General features: G+C 41.3%; 2 protein-coding genes across 3 annotated transcripts in view; one reads left to right on the top strand and one right to left on the bottom strand.

The window, feature by feature from the left end:
* LOC111228466 (metabotropic glutamate receptor 3-like) overlaps positions 1 to 4,269 on the top strand; it is a 39,293-nt gene extending 35,024 nt beyond the window's left edge. For both annotated transcript variants that reach the window (XM_022754354.1, XM_022754353.1), the window contains one exon: positions 599 to 4,269. In XM_022754354.1, coding sequence (XP_022610075.1) covers positions 599 to 675 — 77 coding nt within the window. In that variant the 3' untranslated portion in view covers positions 676 to 4,269. The remainder of the gene's footprint in view (positions 1 to 598) is intronic.
* A 2,325-nt stretch (positions 4,270 to 6,594) lies between these two features.
* Positions 6,595 to 19,943, bottom strand: LOC111228681 (UPF0577 protein KIAA1324-like). Its single transcript, XM_022754686.1, has 22 exons — positions 19,662 to 19,943; positions 17,883 to 18,003; positions 16,126 to 16,315; positions 15,894 to 16,041; positions 14,893 to 14,982; positions 14,093 to 14,198; positions 13,849 to 14,001; positions 12,665 to 12,753; positions 12,379 to 12,559; positions 12,132 to 12,260; positions 11,420 to 11,510; positions 11,219 to 11,321; positions 10,993 to 11,130; positions 9,764 to 10,027; positions 9,478 to 9,651; positions 9,189 to 9,375; positions 8,882 to 8,978; positions 8,680 to 8,781; positions 8,418 to 8,544; positions 7,921 to 8,099; positions 7,438 to 7,606; positions 6,595 to 7,332 (listed from the first exon to the last, which is right to left on the bottom strand). The coding sequence occupies exons 1-22, from the start codon at positions 19,755 to 19,757 to the stop codon at positions 7,264 to 7,266; spliced, it is 3,003 nt and encodes a 1,000-aa protein (XP_022610407.1). The 5' UTR covers positions 19,758 to 19,943; the 3' UTR covers positions 6,595 to 7,263.
* Positions 19,944 to 21,109: the final 1,166 nt, after the last annotated feature.

Genomic DNA, 21,109 nt, shown 5'->3' with positions numbered 1-21,109 from the left:
TTGAATCAATCAATTGTTTTTCCAAATGACTTGTAAACTGGCTGTGATACTATATTTATTGTCATTAGATTAAGTCTGCATTACACCACCACTCACATTTTTCTGCAGCTGTACTTTTCGTGGTCGTTTAATATGAAATAGCTTATTGATACTCTTAGACTGTATTAACATCACCGCAAACACACCAGCACACTGACAGGACAAGTTATGCCATTCATTACTGGTGGATTGGGGCTTGTAACATAAAGTTGGTGCCCATTTCTAAAATGCATTTATGGTCCCTCAGGATCCTAAAAATGCTCTTTCCACACAAGTGTATCGGCCTCCATCACTATTATGACCATAAGACTTTTTTTTTTTGTGCATGATTTCACATCCAACCTTCTATACTGGAGCTGTAAATATTATTAATATTATAAATATTATAACTGATATTATTGCTAGTGGTAAGAAAATGCTTTTCATCCCTTTGCCAGCACAAATCATTATCTGAGAAATGTTTTTAAGCGCAATTATAAGTACAAATCTAATGCTTCATTCCTGTCTTTCCCCATAATTATCTTCACTTTATTTCTTCTTGTTCCATTTCTTTCTCTAGCTTCTGTCAGTGCCCACTACGTCCCAACCGTGTGCAACGGGAGAGAAATTGTCGACTCCACTACTTCCTCTCTGTGACCACATACAGTCCACTCTCTAAACCTGCCCCTGCGACTGTTAGCCAATCCATGAACAGTATCTCCCTTCAACCATCTTTCCCCACCTCATACACACACTATACACACTCATACACACACTATACACACACTATACACACTCATACACAAAAACCCACACACACATATGTACACGCACACCCAAATACACGCACAAACAAACACACAACCTTCCTTGTGGACTAGAACTGTATTGTTTCACAAATGTAGAAAGTGTGTAACTATAATTAAATTATTTTCTAGGGATGTACATACATGGAATCGACATTGTTGTAAGTAGAGAAACAAAAGAACAAAAAAAGTTTTTAGGAGGAATTTTTGGAGCCTTTGTTTTTGATAGCTTTGTTATGATGCGGTGTAAATAGACATGTGCTTAATCATGGTAGGAGGGCGTGTGTGTCCCTCAGTCTGGATGCACATTTGTGGCTATGCTTGCCTCACCTGCAATATCCCACAGACTTTTTATTCTCATGCTTTTTTGTAGGTCTCATTGTTATAACCGATTATGTATGCATTTCTATTGTGTATCTGTACATTTGTATATTATACTACTGATGGTTCAAACAGCACAATGTTACAGTCTTGTAACCCTAGAATGAATGTGGACAGAAGCATAAACTGGATAGGATCTAGCGGCTGGAACGGACATGTACAAACAAAAAAAAAAGAAAAATCCATCAAACTAGTCAACTTACAGTTATACTGTGCCAGAACACAATTTTCAGTTTGAGAATTCATCTGATCACATCTTGATAGATGTGATTTCCATCCTAGATCTGTATAAAAAAAACCCATTTTGGCTGTTTTTGTTTTTGCTTTTGATACAAATGTTCATTTTTCTATTTCTGATCATGGAATCCCTTTATCTAAATGGCCATAATTCCAGACATGTGTTCACCAAAGCAACACTATGTTCACTCCCACTCTCAAACTCCTGTTTGCTTAGAGGGACTGCTGTAATGGATTGCTAATAATAACTAATGGCAGGACTGAAAAGCAGAGCAAATGTATTTCTTTTGCCTCAAAACTGTCAATACAGACAGTGCTGGGATAGTTCTGTCAAACCAAAACAAATGGCTGTCTCACTCGCTTATTATGAATTTGTACTCAAATGACTCAAACAGTAATGAAGGAAAACCGGCTGCTTTGCTGAACACATGTTGAATTTTCCCAACTACAGGGGAGTGGTAGCTTATGTCTTTGTGCCCCACTGATACGGTATGTGGTGTTGTTTTGAATTTGGCGATGTGCCTTAATGTATGTTCGATAGTGCTCCAGGCAGAGGTTGTAAAAAGGTCAGTTTTACATTACCAGCTGCAAATCCTTGTTTGGTAAATGTAAAAGTGACCTCAGTATAGAGTGTATGTTTCAGGGCAACACTATGCCGGTTAGTTTTATTCCCTACCGAGCCTTCTGCCATTGATTGTTTACCTGAAATGTTGAACCAGTGACTCTAAGGAATTCTTAGGTTAAAATTACTTTCTCTACCCCCCACCCCCTTGTCTTTCTCCAGTCTATGGAGAAAGAAGTCTCCAGCCTTCAAATGGATATTTCTGATAGACTCCCATCACACTGATTTTAAGTTTTTTTAACACCTTAGCAGCTCCAATAAAAGAAGGAAGGGGGAAGAGAAGCTCATATACCATTAAGATGAAGTCTTTGACTCGTCGACTTACTGAAGTGTGCGGTTTACATGCCTGTGTTAAATGTGTTGACGTTGAGAGGCACAGTGGAGCAGCTGGCTTCGGCAGTCCCAGAGAGGCTCACAAGAGGAGGCAGAGCACACGGTGTCAGCTGCTGGCAGATCACGGCTAACAAAAGGATGTTAGAGTAGGACTCATATGCATAACATACATAACACTTATCAAAACATTCATACCCTTCAAACTCTCTGTCTCTGGCTGGAAATGTGACAAACTCTCTGCTGCAGGGGGGAATAAATGACGAAAACGCATATGAATAAAGTTGTTCTAAGGAAATCTAAATAGCTTAAATTAGTGGACTAATTTCACATTTCAGCATATTTCATTTTAAAGAGTGGCCTCTTGTGCAAGAATTTATTGCCTTTAGGATGGCAGTAAATTATTGTTAGACTGATCTTAAATGGTCACATACTATAATATGCTGTCTAACATAAAGTGTTACTGTTATACTTGATATTTCTAACAAGATATTTTGATCAGAATCACTTATTTTTCTTCAACAGACAAGCATTTTAAATCTGTTTTCTCCATGTAAAAAAATCACACAGTAGGTGGAGGCAGAACTGTTGAACATTCATCTGCTGACCGGACTCCAACAGCACCCTGAGATTATCACATTGAATGATAGATTGGGAGAATTTAAGAGGATGCGCCAAGGCGAAACCGACCTACATTGGGGCGTGTGTGTTAGGCGCAGAGAGCAGGAGGGAGAGAGCGATGTGGCAGAGCAGAGGGGAGCTGCCGCTGGATTATGTAAAGCACTCCCACAGCCCAGAAGTCACAGTGCTTCTATGGAAGCTCAAAGCATCTCAGAGATTCACAGTCTTTGTTAGCAGACGGCTTAGCCATTCACTCAGTGGTCCTGCTCCCACAAGATACACCCCGCATGGCAGGTTGCTATGGACAACCACCGCCACATCCGCTGCTGGAATGTGTGTTTGTCTGCATGGAGAAGAGGGTGGGAGGAGGGGTGAGGAGAGGGCAAAAGAAAAGGAATAGAAAGAGGAAAAAACGGGTTGCTGGTTCTGATTCAAATTGGCAGTGACTGATGAGATTTGGCTCAGCAAGGCCCAGTACTCTACTCCCAGCTTTTAATGGCCGCACAAATAGAGCACTTAACCCTGATTCTCCTCTCACTTAGTCCGGGGACTAGTCTCGGACAACAGTCTCACACTCTCCCACTGACCCTCTCCTTCTCAATCCGCCTTACCCCTTCAACCTTTCCCCTGCCACCTCATCTCCACTTGATGTGTGAAACTTGCTGATGAGTTAGTCTCAGCCAGGACCACCTAAGCCACACCAACAGATTGCTAGCCCACACGGACACTGAAGGACTCAGATCTGGGTGCCCGCTGCAGCACATGCCAACGAGGCAGCCTTGAGGAGGTTGGAAAAGGGATGAGGGGAGGGCAGATAAAGGAGCTGGAGAGTGTATGGGAAAATGAAAATGGGATTCAGATGTAAAGGAAATGCATCACTTTGAAATACATCACCTTTCTCACTACACTACACTACAGTTTATCATCTCATGCACTCACTAACTCCCTGGAATCTTCCTTAATTGGCTTTACTCATGAATATCCCTTTCAAACAGCAAGCCATCGACTACGGACATTGTCCCTGTATTCAGCCTCTGCCAACTGCCATGTGCTCTACAAAGGTCTCTGTGCTGTAGCCCCCGCTATATAACAGAATGTGTCCTTGGCCTCTGGGCTTTGAAACAAGACAAGATCTCTGCAGCGAAATGAAGCTGTGGTCGAGCTGAACTCTGGAACTGGCCAGTCACAAAGCAATAGTTCAGTGTTTATGATACGTGCAATAACGAGGCTGTGATGACATCATAATAAATAACAACAAGCAAACAGCTGGTGTTGTCTGCTCGTCCTTCTGTGTCTGGTCTATCCTGCTCCAAAAAAAAAAAAAAAAATAGGAGTTCAGCGTGCCTGTGTGGGAAGAGTCGAAAAATCTAAATGTTTGACGCAAGTGTAGAATGATTTGTCACTTCAGCAACATTAACAGACCCTCACCCCCTATTTCACACACACACAGACTCTCTTTCACACACACACACACACACACACAAACACACACAGACTCTATTCATAGCGTGTGTTGGCAAATGTTGAAAGATGTCTCCAACACTACTGCCTAATCTGTTCCTTAAGTGATGGCACTCCAATTAAACCAGCTAGCGGAGTGCTCCCTGCTGCAGGACAATGCACTCCAGTGTGCAGGCTCAGTGTCTCAGCACAAGAAAGACTGAAATAAACACAAAGACAGAAAGCTAAAGATAGGACACAGTGTCTGTCAACAGTTTTCTGTCCTATGCTGCCCTCAGCAACAGTCTGACACAGTGTGTGTGTTTTGATTTTTGTAGAAAAGTAAGGGGCATGACAAGTTGTTATTAAAATGCTTTAGACCATTCCAGCTTCTTTTTTTTCCTGGCAACATCATAACATCTAGAGTTATTACTTTCGCAGAGCTGGATGTTGATTTTTTTCTTGTAGCCTAGCAATGATCGCCCTCTGGTGGTAAGATCGGGACATTAGATGAAGAAACTTCATACCCTTCTCTATACTGCAAGCAGGAATTTCCATACTCATTAAACACGTGGGCAGCACGCATGTTTAACAGACTAGTGAAACAATTTGCATATACTTGTAATTCTAATTTCACTTTGAAAGAAAGCAAAAGGAGGCTGATAAAAATGAAAGAGGACAGTGAGATAAAACAGTGCGAGAAGTTGCTTTTCATCATTTCTCTGTTGTCCACTGCCCTCTACAGGAGAGCCTGGGAGAAAAGTGAAGTGTTGGAGCCACAGAGGCTTCAGTCTTTTCAAAAAATAATTAACATAAAAAAATTGAATTGTGATTTACACAAAACCTGACTCAATATCCTTGATCCTTTCACATCAGATATAAAATAAACTGAGGGCATGTTGCGACAAGGGTCACACAATATTAAAGATGCGGTGCATTAATATATCTTTAGAATATTCACATGTAAAGTGCTGCTTGGATGTGGCGTGAGAACCTGAAATTTTCAGTTCCTGTGCCCCATCAAATTAATATTATTATGCTGTCAAAGATTATTTAAACCCAAATGGGACACACTGAAAGCTCAAACTAGTTTTCCACTTAAGCTGTGTAAGCTGTATAACATTCACATTGTATCAATAACTCAAACTTTGACACCAGGCAGCTCAGTCCCTGTAATCATATCCATGCTTGCAGAACACAAAACTGTTGGCTACACCATGAACCCATTTATCATGGGGCAGTTTAGTTTCAAATACAAGAAACTCTTAAGGTAGCCAATTCTGACCCAGAGCTGGTGATGTAACTTGTTTTATGGTCATTTTGAAAGTAATACATCATGTTATAATAATACTAAACTCCTGTGACCCCAGCTTGTGGGGTATCATATCAGGGATTAGCTCATTTTAGGCCACTGACATATAGCAGCTGTTATATAAAGGCAGGCCAAAGCTCTACAGTTTGATAAAGTTGTTTTGTAAGCAAAGCGACAGAGGCTTTTGAAGCACTGAATAATTTTAGGCCACACAAGACACAAATCCTTGGACGGATGAATGTTTACAGGGAAATAAATCTGGTCGAGTGCAGAGTTCAATCCATCCTCACAACTAAAAGAAATGAATTGCAAGTTGATCAGGAAAAACCTCAGTTAGTAAATATGTGACATTATATCAGATGTTAAATCAGTTTTGATCAGCAAAATGTCAAATCATCATCTTAATATTACAAGCTTCATTCAGCCCCCATGAAAGCTCAGCTTGTCTAGTAACACATTCAGCTGCTGCACCACACAAGTTTTTCAAACAGAGTGAAAACACTGATTAAACTTCTTGACATGTCTTATTTACATGTCTGACATGTAAATATAATGTGAACTGTGCTTTTTCCTTAAGGAGAACTCCATTAATAACTCTCATTATAAAATAATCTCAAAAAGAGTTAAACCAGGTGAATATTTGTCACTACAAGAAGAAATCTTGTAATTAAAAGACATGATCTTACTTTGTTGTTCTTTTTGTTGTTGTTTTTGTAATTATTATTTCAAATGGTATCCCAGATACATACCGTATCTATGTCTCCAAGTCCACTGGTAGTTTTCTCAAAAGAAACTGCTTACAGAGTAATGAATCAAACTGGGTCGACTTCTACACAAATACATCATTTATTTGACACATATTGACAGTCAATACCACAACCTCGTCAGCATTGTATGACATCTTCATTTTCAATTAGTCAGCAGATCTCAATGTAGTGACTTCAACAAAGCAAAAGAACAAACATATGAGAAGATATAGGCTTTTTATTGGCCAAAATATACCAGTCTGTGTAAACATCTATGGGAGATGCACACACACACACACACACACACTCACACACTAACCATGGTGATCCTGATGGAAAAATACACCATGGTTGCCTAAAGAAATATTGGACACTACACAGACTGTAATAAATAGAAACAGAACATCTCAAGTAGGTCCTCGTCTTACCCTGAGCTCTTCTAACACCCTTTCTGACATCAGTTTGAATCAGAACATTACCAGGAAGTGTCTACCACACACACCTGCTTCACAGTACTATGCTTCGAGTTGGACGGCTCTGTAGTACCAAGCTTTAAGGCCAGCATGTTAGTGTGACTTCTCTGAACCTGGCTCCAGGTGCCTGATGTGTGCATATGTGTATATGTACACACAGCCGGTAATCCAGGTACCAAAGCTCATAAAGGGGGTGGCTGATTAAAGGGGTCCATCAGTGGAAAGTCTTTTGAGGGGTCTGGTCTCACCCCTCACTCCCACTCACTTTATCACTATCCTAGCTCCACACCAATGCTTTCGAATGAGATGAGTTCAGCTGTACATTTTCATACTTCTCACCGTTTCCCTAAAATCAGAAAAAAAAAAAACATTCATTGTGCAATAGTGTGAAAGACTTTCACCATAGCAACATTTTATCTCAGTAAAAGTAAAACAATACTGTTACTCTCACCTTGGATGCTATGGCTTTCAGTTTGCCAAGCAGAGAGGGCTTCGTGTAGACAACTTCATCCTCCATGTCTCCCTCGTTCTCTCCCTCCATCACAGCACAGCTGTCAGCTCCTGGCATCTCACACTCCTTATTGGCAGACATCACCAGCCGGGAGTACTTATACTCCAACCTAGCAAAGAGACAAGTGACAGAATCAATACTGTAGGAAAATACAAGAAGAAGAATAATGCTGCCTCGTGACAGACACTCTGAAGGGAAAAGAATGGCAGGAGGAGTTTTCAGGAAGGAAGAGAGAAAGTAGGAAAAGAGGAGAGGGGGAAGACAGAAGTAAGGTCAGTGAGGAAGAAGACAGGGAGGATGGATGGGAGAAAAGTGTGGCAGGAAGAGGGAAAAAGTTCAAATTGGAACGAAGAGGAAGAGTTATGGAGGGATTAAGGAGGGAAGAAAGATGGAAGACGGGAGAGAGCAACAAGGAAACGGTACCGTTTGTTCTTCTTCCAGAAGTAGCAGGTGAGGGAGACAAGCAGCACCGCAGTGAAGGCTCCCAGCCCTGCACCGAGCCGTATCCAGAACTCCATACCTTCACATGGCAACGTTTTCTTTTCAGGCAAGGTCACACCTCCCACGCACAGCTTCGGTTCAGTCCACACATACAGCAGGTCCTGAGGATGAGCGCACAAATATATAGCATTAAGTAAGAATGTGATAGAGCCGGAACATACACTGGAAATGTTATAGATGAATTTTGCACAAATACTGTTCCATCTGTAAGTATTTGGACAGTGTACACTACATTTCAAGTGGGACAAAGATTGTTAAAGTGTTGACTTTCAGCTTTAAGGATGTTTGCATCCACAATGGGAACATAACCCCTCTTAGACTTGGGTTTATTAAATAGGCCCATCAGATGTGGGTGAGAAAAATGCTTTGCCAAAGAACCAGAACAAAACTGCCCCAGTTCTTACTATGACCACACACACCTGGTGTCCTCTCTTGCAGGCTCCCTCAATCCGATGGTAGTCTCTCTCTGTGCATGTGGGACAAGCCCCTGAGCTCTCCCATAAAAAATGAAAGGTGCAGCCATCACATGTTCCTGCAGGGCACTGACTGCAATTGACAAACACAGACTTTCACTTCTACACCACATTACAGCATGGACAAAGGTAATGCGAGTTGTTGGTAAAAATGACTAGGAGTGATTCAGCACGGGACACTGGAGAAACAGTTACAGAGATGTAGTACCTGGGAACTGAGAGCTCTCCTTTAGTGCTCTTCTCTGGGTTACAGCGAAGTGTCACCACTGCACTCCGACCTGAATCGCAAGATGAGGTCGCCTCAAAGGACCTTATCAACAAACACACAGAAAGCAAGAGAGAACCTTAGAGCACTCATGTTTTTTTGACGTAGAAAAAAAAAAAAAAACCATCTGAAATGACAGATGTACCTGTAGTAGAAGTTGACATCAGGGACTTTCTTAGAGGTCTGGGGGTACAGCTCTGGTCTAGCCCTTATTCCATCAAGTGTATTATCTACTGTTGCTCCTGTTCATAACATACAAAGAAAACTCAGTTTATTGTGTAGAGGCACAATCCATGTTACAAACACCATCTTTTCTCTTTTGTCTCATCTCCTCTGTGTCATTAATTTACCCTTAAGAGAAAACAGCAGTGTGAAACCTACCGAACACAGCTCTCCGCACTAACAATGAATGTGCATTACATAATGCCAGCAACCCATGACCACCTACTAACCAAGGAATGTGTCAGCCAGGTTAATGGACTGCGAGGAGAGTGCTGTGTGGAAGCCTCGTCCACTAGCTGGGATAATTGTTGACTGACAGATGAAGGTCTTGACAGAGTTGGCTCCCTCGCCTTTCTCTCTCTGGGAGTCGGTGATGGAGAGGTCTGTTACATTGTCCGTGCATACTGCCAGCTGACCCTTCAATAAAAACAGAGCATATAGCAATGCATTTGTGCACACAAACGTTTTAAAAATGCAGTATTTTCTGTGTGTGTGTGTGTGTGTGTTATCTCTTCACACGTGTCTTCCGCACAGGCTGATATTGAACTCGTGGAAGTACTTAGTTCCTTTGGAGGTAAAGCTCGGACCGTTCATCAGTGATCCTACAGACCCGAGGACGCTGAAGTCAAAGGTCAGAGTGACGTTGCCCTCCGTGTGGGTGAAGTCACAGTCACTGTAACAATAACTGTGGTCCTGCAAAAAAATAAAATAAATAAAACACACACACACAAACGTAGGTAATATGGTTGTGTGTCATACAAATAATAAAATTTCACAAAAACGAATGATGACATCAGCAACAAACCTTGTCACTTTTGCTGCCTGGTCCGCAGGGTTTGCAGGCTTCAGGGCCCGGTGTGGCGTGAGAGACGAGATATGTGTTGCGTGGACACTCGGTGCACTTGCTGGTAAGCGTGTCTATGTAATGTCCAGGTGGGCAAGGCACACAGGTAGAGCTGGACGGTTGGGTGCTGAGGGCACAGGCCCGACACCCAGAGGACACTCCATCCACAGCATTACTCACCTTGATGGAGTAGATACGTGCCACGTCGTTGACGTACCGACGAACCTGAAGGAGAGAAACAAACAGGTAGAGAATGAACTACAGTGTTGACTCAAATGTGCGTGTTGTTAAAAAGGCTCAGTGGCGTTTAAAGAGGTTGATACAAAGACAAACCAACTTTTTTCAGAAGCTCTAATACCAATCCCCAATCTGCCAGTGACATTAAAAGCATGTGGGCTGGATGCCCTATCCTGAAAAAAAAACATTCTCCAATGTTTTCACATTATGCAAGGTACTGTGTGACCACAATGATAAAAGTCGTTTGTTTGATTTGTAGGTTGGTTTTGACACCACCTCAGAAATGATCTTTAAAACCAAACAGAAGGGAGTGTTTGGTGTACCTAGTGTGGAGGAGATTTACAAGACTGTGTGAAGATGATAAAACTGTTAGGAAGTTTTTCTTGAGCTTTCTTCTTTTCTGGACCTAGGGCGCCAAACACGAGGGTGGCGGGCCAAGTTTCCTGAGCTTATGAAAGACCCAATAGCAAAACACTAGCCTGACCTCAACAGCTCTACCAGCTACTGCAACAACATGAAAGTGCACTGGTTTAAAACTAAAGGGAAAACTAACTAACTGAAGTGTCTGCAGATGGCAGGAAGCCAAAAGAGTAAGGGGAAGGTGCTGGCACATACACCTCTGTTTTAGTAGTCGCCAGGAGCTGCTATACATCCTCTATCCATAACTGAAACTGTGAAAAACCATGTTCACAGGTCTTTCCATCTTATATAGAACACCATTATACATTTGAATTTAGAGTGTGCAGTTTTCGTTAAGAAAACAATGTCAACAGGGACATTATTTAGTTACTGAGGAGAAGAAATGGTGCATAACGATTCCCGATTTAAAGAAAATCCCACAACATGATTATAATAATAGATGATAAGCAATAAATATCATATATTTCAAGCCCTTATGTGAATGTGGTTGAAAGTAGTTAAATATCCATGTCTAAGTGTGTACTCATACTTACATCTGAAGGCTGGTTAGTCCTCTGGAAAGCCCATGTGTAGGAAACCGAGGCATTCTTTGTCATGACGTGTGTGTAGGTCTGTCTTGTTTTGCTTTTCTCCCATGACTCCACCACTGTGGTACTCTTCCTGTTTACATCCTAAAAAGATTCATTCAAGATATTTCTCATCCAAACATCTATTTAATAATGTAAGTAGCAGCAAAGATATATCAGGGGCAGTTCTCACCATCATGAAGTAGAGCTCACAATCAGCTGTGCACAAAGTTTCAAACTCAAATGTGATACGACCGAATTCTGTCCCAGAATGGCCTGACATTGACGTAGGGAGCCTGACACGGCATGCAAAAAAGGAAGAAAGGAGGAATTAAGACTGTGAGAAAGAAACTGTGACAAGAGTGACGGAGACACTCGACATGACTCTACTTACTTGAAGCCAGGAACATGGATGTTGAGGATGAGGTAATCGTTATCCGAGCTTCCGGCTCCACTCTGGATGTGATTACCTGCCACCTCCCAGCCTGAAAGACAGAACAAATCCACATTACACATCTATTTCAAGAAATATAGACAATTAGATAACACTAACTGGTTTAACCATATGAAAGGAATAGTTCAATCATGGGGAAATATGCTTGTTCTCTTTAATGCTGAGAGTTAGATGAGATGTTCGATACCACTCTCACACCTTTATAGTAAATATGAAGCTACCACTAGCAGCCAGTTAGCTTAGCTAAGACTGTAGGCTGAGAGAAGCGGCTGAAAATGCATACAAAGGCTGATATGTAAAAACTACATGCTGTGGTCTTACAGGGCTAAACCTTTGCTTATGTGTGGATTAAACAAGAAAAAAATCAAACATGTCAGGTGGATTTTGTTACACTGGGACAGAGCTCGGCTAGCAGTTTCTCCTTGTTTCCAGTCTTTGTGCTAAGCTGAGCTAACTGGCTGCTGATGGTAGCTTCATATTTACCATACAAAAAGGAGAGTGCCATTAATCTTCTAATCAAGGAAGGAAGCAAGGAAGCAAATGAGCATATTTCTCAAAATATGCAACTATTCCTTTAAGAGAGGCATAGAAGACCAAGGTAAAGAGAGAGCACTACTGAACAAACTGTAATTTGTCAGAGACAAACACCCACCATTCATACTGTCACATTTGGAGTTGCCCACATTGAAACAGGAGGTCTTCATGTTTACAGGAAGAATATTCCACCATTTATACTCGTAGCCCAAGGTGGGCTCAGTGCCTGCTGGACACTGCATACACGCTGTAACATGGACACAATGAAAAACATAATTAGTGAAACAGCACAGTGAAAAGACAAAGGCTAACTGAAGCAAAATGGCAGCGAGGAATACATAATAAATCAGCAAAGTTGCCCGTACGTTTCTCCCCGTCAGAGTAGGTCCCAGGTGGGCAGGGTGAGCAGGTGGCTGTGTCATTGTTATAGAAACCAGGGTTGCAAGGGGGGCAGGGCTCTCGTGCTCCACTTGGACGCAAAGGCTCAGCTCCAGTCACCCCCTCCAGACAAATCTTAGGCTCAATCCACTTGTATATGACCTGCGTCTGAAATAACACAGAGATGGACGGTGACAGAACAGAACAGAAACTGTGATTACAGAGTAGGGTTCCTCAGAGTGTGTAATCCAAAGGTGGCCTCTTTTCTCTCACCTTGCCTTCATGGTCACATGCTGTGTGGATCTGGAAATAGTCCTTCTTGGAACATGGAGGTCTGTCCTTACACACAGCTGATCCCTCAGCTAAGAAAAGTGGTGATACAGCAAAAAAAAAAAAGAAGCAGAAAAATCAATTAGCCATCATTTAAAAAAGGTACAACTGCATGTTATCATTTACCCAGAATCCTACAAATACTATAGTACTTAAAAGATCTTTGTCAAAGACATTACAAAGCCTTCACATAACAGACATCAAATCTAAATCATTAAAATACAAGAATCCAAATGAAATAGAGAGACATTGAGTTCTATTTGAAATTCAGTAAAGAAAACAACAGCTTGATACATGATGTGAATGCAAATGAAGAATAAAAGAAGAACAGAAAGAATAATTTGCTCTTTAAAAAGACTTCTGGTAGGAGACTACTAAAAACACAACAGTGGAGCTCAGGTAATACAATATGCATGAAGAGGTGTACTGAATTAAATATGTAATATGTTCAAAATACTCTAGCCTTCTCACAGTCACTTCTCAGTGACTTTACTAAACAGGAAATGCATTTACAGCATTATATGATAGTACATGAAGATACTTTATATCAAGGTAGATTAAAGAGGCAATGTCTTGGTAAAAAAGCAGTGAAATTGTCTTTTCATTTCATTAGACCAGGTTAAAATATCAAAATATAATAATCTATAATATTGGAGATCATCTAACAGCTGGCCATAACTCTCAAACAGGGTCTACTACATTGACTGTTTTCCATGAGAAAATCTATTCAACTAAATCCCTGTTGAGAAATATACAAAAATACACCAGGGAGTACATTACTTTTATCCTCATAAATGGCATAAGAAAACAAATTTGTAAAATGTAAGTAATATAGGAGCTTTATGAAAATACAAGAGCATACACCATCTACCAAAATCTGCTACTCTCTTGTGATCAAACAGGCACACCACACTGAACTAACAAGCATGTACTTTTTCTAAAGTTTGACTAATGTGGCTGAAAATAGGACAAGCTCTCTTCCTATCCTTTGGCTGTGCTGTGCGATTCTGTAAGTAGTGCTGATAACAATTAGGCTGCACTGAATACTGCAGTGCAGCTTCATTATGTTGTTCCATAGAGTGTGAATATGTGCACATCTTTCTCTGTGTGTCAGAGTGTGTTCCCACCTGCATATTGAGTGGTGGTGTTACAAGGGGTGCAGGAGCTGGCACCGTGGCCAGAGTAGGTATCTCGAGGACAGGGCTCACACGTGGAGGAGCCTGGGACTCGACTGAACGTCCCCGGCTTACACGGAAAACACTCTGATGTGTAGGCAACTCCTGGTAGAATTAGTGCAAAGAATTAGTGCATCAATTTGTCACCGAGAACAAAGAGAGGGTCGGGAAAAAAAGAAGGAAATATCTTACTGACCTTCTATTTGGACATTTTTCAGCAAAACAGGTTTCACCACTTTGGTCCCCATCAACATTCCTCCTGTCCTCCAGTAGAGGATGTTGGTGCCAGATTTCAGGTTCACCTAGAATACATGAAAATACACATATTATCAGTCAAACTATAAAATGAAAGGTTAGAAACAAATCTTTAAATGAGATCAGCACTAATGCTGCATTTTTACTGAAGATCTGAATTAAAAAAAAAAAACTAATGAAAATAAAGTCTAAAACTGCACAATGCATATCCTGAAAATAAATCACAAGTAATTTTGGTTCAGATGGTTTATTTCATTAGTCCAAGTTATAAATCTGATTAGTCCTGAAAAAAAGCATTTTGCAGATTAAATTGCTAAACATTCCTTAGATGTATTTTCTCTTGCAGAAACATTTTACAGCCTTGTTGGCTAGCTGCCTCAGAACAGCAAAAATAGTGTTTTTGCCCTCATAAAAACCTGTTTTAGTAAACTTGACCATGAGCTAAAGAAAAATAAAACATTATGTGCTTTCAAAAAGATCCACAAACTGTATTAACACTCCTCCTAGCATTACAGCTAATTGCACATTTGCGCAATAATACAGGACTGAACTAATTTCAGTGTCTGGAAAAATACTGGAGAAAACAATAAAAAACAATGCCAGCCTCTTTCTGTAGCAGGCCTATTGCTTGTATCCACCCATTTCTTGGTGCTCACCCTGAGTTCAACACATTTACTGAGGCCAGCTGTCAAAGATCTGTCTTCCACAGTCATTGTTCATCTGACAGCATGCAGCACTTACTGTATGAGTTGCCCATTCACCATGATTGGTCAGCTTGAGCCATTTTGTATCAGTAGACTGATCCATCTCCTGACACTGGTCATTCTGGATCTAAGCACACACAAAAGGAGCAGTGTCCATCAGCTGATACTCTCACATCTTAAGGTAGTGTTTTATAATTTCAATATTTATTATGCGCACTGATACAGCACAGAAGTGTAACAGTAATATCTACCTTACATATTGGAGTATATTCCAATAAATACTTATTAATATATACCATGAACACATTTACAACACTTATTTCAAATTTACAACAGACCTTACAGTCCTCAGCTTTGTCTCAACCAGTCTGTCTAATTTAACAGTGGACTGTCTGACTAATATTGGTTGTTTTTTTATTTTCTGGACTCTGATATAGATTCATATTGACATTTTCCTCTCGTTTCCTACTAGTACCTCAAGGAGAAAGCATAAAGTGTATTTGTCTTACAATTAATGCAAAACTTGCCTTCGGTAAAGCACTCATTAAGAGACTAATTTGCCACAGTAGAAAAAGCACAGATAGTAATGTTAAACAGTAATGTTAATTATGGCACTATTCCAATTAAGTGTCCAAACAGTAAGCCATGCCAGTGAGCCACCACGCACAATAGCAGGATACAACCAAATGGAACACAGCCATTAATAATGTTATTGTTTTTCCTGCTACGATGTCAGATGTGGCGTGGCCAATGTCAGCTCACAACAGACAATAGGAGGCTCTTGTTACACAGAAATTGCAAAGAAAGAGAAAGCATTTTCCATTAGCATTGTGCATATTCCATTTGTAGTGCATTTATGATGAGAAATACAAAAGCTCTCTAAGGACGGCCCAAAAACATTTCACTGGCTGTGTATATACAAGCACACTATGTAAACACGCTCAGTATTCACTTAAACAGGTTGACAGACAAACAAATAAAAAGACACAATCTTCCTAGAAGCAAAAAGATAGAAGATAATAAATGTGTGAAACTCACAAAGAACTCAAACAGCAGGTTGTTGTCTGGATACTGGTACTCAAAACTGACAGAGCCCTGTTTCTTCAAATGGACAGCATAGATGAGTGAGACCGTGCATTCGTCCCTGTTGGACTCCAGATAGTTTCCTTGAGGTAGCCAAGAAGAACTGCAAGGAAAAGGATGTAAAATTAATTTTTACAACTTACATACAACCCGGCTTTCAGTTTTTCTTGCATCTCACTCAGCACACCTGTTACAGGTTGGCCTGTCATCTTCACGGGGGCTGTTTTCTAGGGAGGTTGCCAAGCTGCTAAATCCAGCAGGCATTGAATCCCACTGGTCGAAGCGGATGCCGCTGCCAAGCGAGTAGCTTCCAGCTGCACACTGGGTACACTCCTGAGCCGACATCTCCAGGAACTCCCCTGCCTCACAAGAAAAGGCTGGGGGAGGTGAAAGAGAAACAGAGGGATGGGATGAAGAAGAATTCTGCTACAAAAATCGAAAATCATGCTAACAATATAAAATGAAACAGACTAAAGATGACAGAAATGGTCATGCCAATCACTGCTGCATTCAGCCACATTCAGTATAATGTAGCCGCAGTGATCGAGGAATTTAATCCTTACATCCTGTTTCACACTGTGTCTGTCTCTGCACTTTTTCCACTGAGCCTAAGTGCCTTCTGCATCTGCCGATGTTTTGACACTGTCAGCTTTTCCTCATAACTGATCTGGTCAAATGACATTAGGATCCCTCTCCATGCTTCAAAGCAACCATTGCAAAAAATGTATGAAGGTATGCAATTTGTGCAGTGCGTACTACTTGTGGATATCTGGTGTGTGTGTTAGAGCACACAGCAGGAAGTGCTTGTAGGTGTTATTTGATTCAAGGACAGTTTGCTGTGGCACTCATTTTCACTGACATAATTAACTGGTGACTGGGCCTCTTGCATTGTATCATGATATGATGGATGTCATAATGATATTCTATGTAAGATTTTACAGAAGTTGTTATGAAGAAACAAGTGTCTGGTATTCTCCCAGTGTACATAAGCGTGGGAAGAAGGAAGAAGGAAACGGAAAAATGACAAAAGGTGATAAGAGATCTTTTGTCTCTTTAACACTGGAGACGTTTCACCTTTACAGTGGTATGCAACAGGAAGGTGCAAACAACCACAGGCAATGTGGAAGGAACTCTCCATTTTGTTGTTGAAGTCTAACAATGAAGGTAAATTAACATCACTTAATATAATTCAACTCACCTCATTATGATTCATTATTATAAATCAGAATGGTTTCAAATTTTGCAATTCATAAATATGTAAAATGTCTATGCAATCACCTGCTTTCCATTAAGATTCAGAAAGAAAAAAATCCATGCACCTTATACTGTGAGTGACCTTTCTGGTAGCACAATTATCTTATACACAGATTCCACCAGTGATATTCCCAATTGAGCCTTAAGTGAAGCAGTGTTGTAAGAGTGCAGAGCAAACCTGTTCCAGGGAAGTCTAACAAAGAACAAACTTGTATGACCACCTTGTAGAAAGTGTGCTTTTACATCTGCTCTCTAAAATCTGCCTTTCTGGCTCCACTATGATAAGCCACTTTTCACAACCAGTCAGACATCAATGAGTCCACCTGCCAACCTACCGCCCCACCCCCAACAAAAAGAAGAATTTACCTTGACTCACCTTTCACTTAGCAGATCTGCTTCCATGGAAATACATTAGCATTCACTATTTGAACATGGCAACTCATATTAGACAATAATTTTGAACGACAACATTGCCTGTTGATAATGTGGCTCGTGCAGTGGGTCAGCAGAGAGAGATTACATGACAGGGTTTTGCTCTGAGGTTATTGGCCTGTGGCATTGTTCTGTGGTTGGTTTGAGGATATCTAAACAGGGACAGTCAGACTGTAGTGGTGGAAATGCTAGGCTACTGATAAGTAGATGAGATACACACATTATCTTTCAGTCTCTTACACACCGACATGTACTTACTGCACTCTGTGCCGCGTACTGGCTCTGGTAGTCCAGTGCAGGCCCCAGTTCTCTGCGGGATGGCCACTCTCCACCGAGATCCTGTACTGTCGCACTCTGTGTACTCATAGTAGTAGTCCGTCTGCCAATTACACACAAACACACACAAAACATCTATATTAGAAATCAGTCACCACCACAGTCTTGGACTCAAATATTAGGCAAATGTAGGCGAGAGGCAGGTCAGAAAACACCACACCACAAAAAGCCTCCACCCAAATAAGAGTCCTGAGTCATCTCATTCTGGGTGAGAATGTTTTACAAATCAAAGTGGACTAAGTGGATGGAGCTACTGCATTAGCAACAAACACTGTACCTAACTTGCATATCCAGCTGTTCAGGCTTACAAAAGATGAGCGCCGGTTACGGCGTTATCTCTCAGGCCACAACCGCCCTGGATACACAACATACCATCTCCATGGCGATGGGGATGGGGGTGAGGGAAGCAGTGGGCTGCTGGTGAAGCAGGGGCAGGCGTTTTACCAGCAGCTCCTTACTTTTCCAGGAGGAACATTTAGTCACTTTGAGACTCATGTCTGTGAAAAGTGCTATATAATTAAACCTTACCTTCGAACTTACCGTTTAGTCACTTGATTATTGCATGTTTTAGTTTCAATCAGTGGTCTGGAGTGAAAAGCACTAGCTTAATGTACTCTCTTCCTCAGAGCTTCTTTCCATCTTTCCATCTACAGAGCAGGGTGGCCTAATTTCTGACAGTTTACATAATGGTGCTCCTTGAGCCAAACCAGATTTTGACACCATGGCACATGCATGCTGTTGTGTGTGGAATGATTTTCTCTGGTGTTTGTGGGTCTAATGATAGAGCCCAGTTACACTGTTGATAAGGGACAAGCGAAATGAGGCTGCATCGAGCATTAGTGTAGACTAAACACAATGCTGAAACTCAATGCACAAGACATCTACAAAGAATGGGATTGTATTCTGAACTCTGTTGCACTAAACCCTTGTTATCTCTTGTGATAATCATAAGGGATGTGGTCAATAAGTGATATGTCAGACTTTCAATATTCATCTCACACAATTCAGCATGACAGCCTCGACTTGGCACTGTAATTTAAACCAATCTATCAGCTCTGATGTCACATGTAGTCATCCAAGAAAAATAATCTTGCTGCACAAGAGCTAAAGCCAGCAGCACAGCATTTTAGCACCTTAACTGGGGAGATGCAGTAATCTCTCTGCCGGTGTGAAAACAGAGATTGAGCCAATAACTTACTTGCTGCTCATCTATCTTGGGACTGTCTGTGAGTGACTGTGGCTGCCATCCTATGCTGAGGTGTTGAGCTGAGCCAGACCAGAGGGAAGGAAAGGGCCAGTTCATGCAGGAAACTGATAACGGCCAGAGCAGCAATGAGTGCTGAAGTTCAACATAAACCAGACCACATCAGAGATTCATGTTCCTCCATGATGTTCAAACTTGCTCTCTTAAAAAAATAAAAATAAAAAAAAGCAGAGGTGCCTTTTGTTTTCCCATCTGCTGCAAAATGATGGTTTTAAAGATCACACCATAAATCAACCCGAAAATGTGTCATCAATTTTTAATCGTATTTGATATGGTCACTGGATTACCAACTCACTGTCAGCGTGTGCAGCCATAACAGCCCAACCAGGGCGTTTTTTTTTTCTTCTACTTGCCATTCTCTGTGCCGAGCTCTAACAATAAAAGCGGAGGCTGTGACAAAGGATAAAGCGTTATTGATCGGCTTGGGCATCTCTCACCTCACTACACTGCCGCTGTCCTTTGGCCCCGTCAATCAACCCAAGCGTGCAGAGGATGAGAGCGCAACTGGCGACGAACCAAGCCGAGGACCGCATTGTGGATCATCGAATGAGGAAAAGGGGGGGAAAAAAACACAACAGCTACCTGGATCCAGGAGAGATGATTGTATCATAAACCTGAGCCAGATTAAAGCTTGGTCGACAACTGCTTCTGTCGCCTCTTGTCGGCAGATTGTGACCCTCTCCACCTGCGATTATCCTCTGACTGTGCGCTCCTAGGCTGCCTCATCAAGCTCAAGATGGAAGAATATGGAAGCACTTCCGGTTACGGTCTTCAAAAAAAAAAACTAGCAACGCACCTGTGAGGATAAGATCAGTCACCAGTTTGTTTTTTCATTTCTATTTTTTCGAGTTAATTGGGATATGATTTTTCTGTATGTGTACACCAATGTTCTTTTTGTGCAACAAAGGCTCCATTTTCCTAAAGATGAACTCGTTTGTCGCTTTAATTTGAAGGCAAAACGGTACTAGGCTTTGTATTTTTGTGGTTGTACGTGCTAATTTGACGCAGACGTGTTTGTGCCTTTTACCCACCGGCTCTGGCGCTCCTGTGACGTCGTTCAGGAAAAAAACAGATTTTGTTGTCTTGTGGCTATCGTAACAAAACAATTACAACAGGATGGACAATATGATTTGTAAGCTCTATGTATTAGTTTATAAAATTAAGCGATAAAGGCACGTTAACAGCAGCTTTTGTTTAGGCTAATGTCGCCGCGAGAATGGAAATTTTGAAAAGACGTAGCCGCATTTTGTCCTTATCTTGAAAACCTGCGGGTAGATGCAGCAAATTGTTCTTAAATCCCAATCGTTGTAGTCCATACCAATGGCCGCCAGAGGGAAGCCGAGCTCTTCAAGGGCTTATTACCGCATGGTCATGTAGCCGGCTGTATTGTTGTTGATGTGTTATCTATCTGCCAATTATGGAGTTTGATGCCTAAACTGAATAGTTTTGATAGACATAAATGACTCACTGACAACCACGAAGGTCTGGCAAAGTGAGTGCAGCTTCTTCAGCTACAAAGTCTAGGACCAGGCCCGTTATGGAGGAGGGCAAACTCTAATAGAGGTCAACTTTAATAGAGGTCAGTTCTAAGTTTCATGGTAGGATATGAATAGTTGGTGCTAATAAGCACTCCATACCTGTTTGGGTTTGCCAGAAAGTTTTAATTCATTAAGAATCCCACAGGGGTGGAGTGAAATAAAGTGACACAAGAATATTGTCGTAAAAGAGGACTGTGCAACTGTGAACCTCAAGAATATAAGGCTCTGAATTTGAATTTGAAAGGTTTTGAATGTTTGGCACACAGAAAAGTATACAGCCAAAAGAATGATTCTGTATTGCCCTTTTCCTTGTTAGACCATTCTCTGAACAATGAATTATTTCAACC

This window comes from Seriola dumerili, unplaced genomic scaffold, assembly GCF_002260705.1.
Source record: "Seriola dumerili isolate Sdu_G_001 unplaced genomic scaffold, Sdu_1.0 BDQW01000219.1, whole genome shotgun sequence".
NCBI classification, from domain to species: Eukaryota; Metazoa; Chordata; class Actinopteri; order Carangiformes; family Carangidae; genus Seriola; species Seriola dumerili.
The sequence above is the reverse complement of the archived record's forward strand: the minus strand, read 5'-3'. Positions and strand labels throughout refer to the sequence as shown.

Excerpts from the sequence above, each read along its gene's own strand:
- LOC111228681 (XM_022754686.1), bottom strand. The coding sequence starts at position 19,757 with ATGCGGTCCTCGGCTTGGTTCGTCGCCAGTTGCGCTCTCATCCTCTGC. Across the intron at positions 8,979-9,188 it reads CCTGGCTGACACATTCCTTG|GAGCAACAGTAGATAATACA; the intron begins GTTAGTAGGTGG and ends TGTTATGAACAG. Across the intron at positions 7,607-7,920 it reads TTCTGGAAGAAGAACAAACG|GTTGGAGTATAAGTACTCCC; the intron begins GTACCGTTTCCT and ends TCTCTTTGCTAG.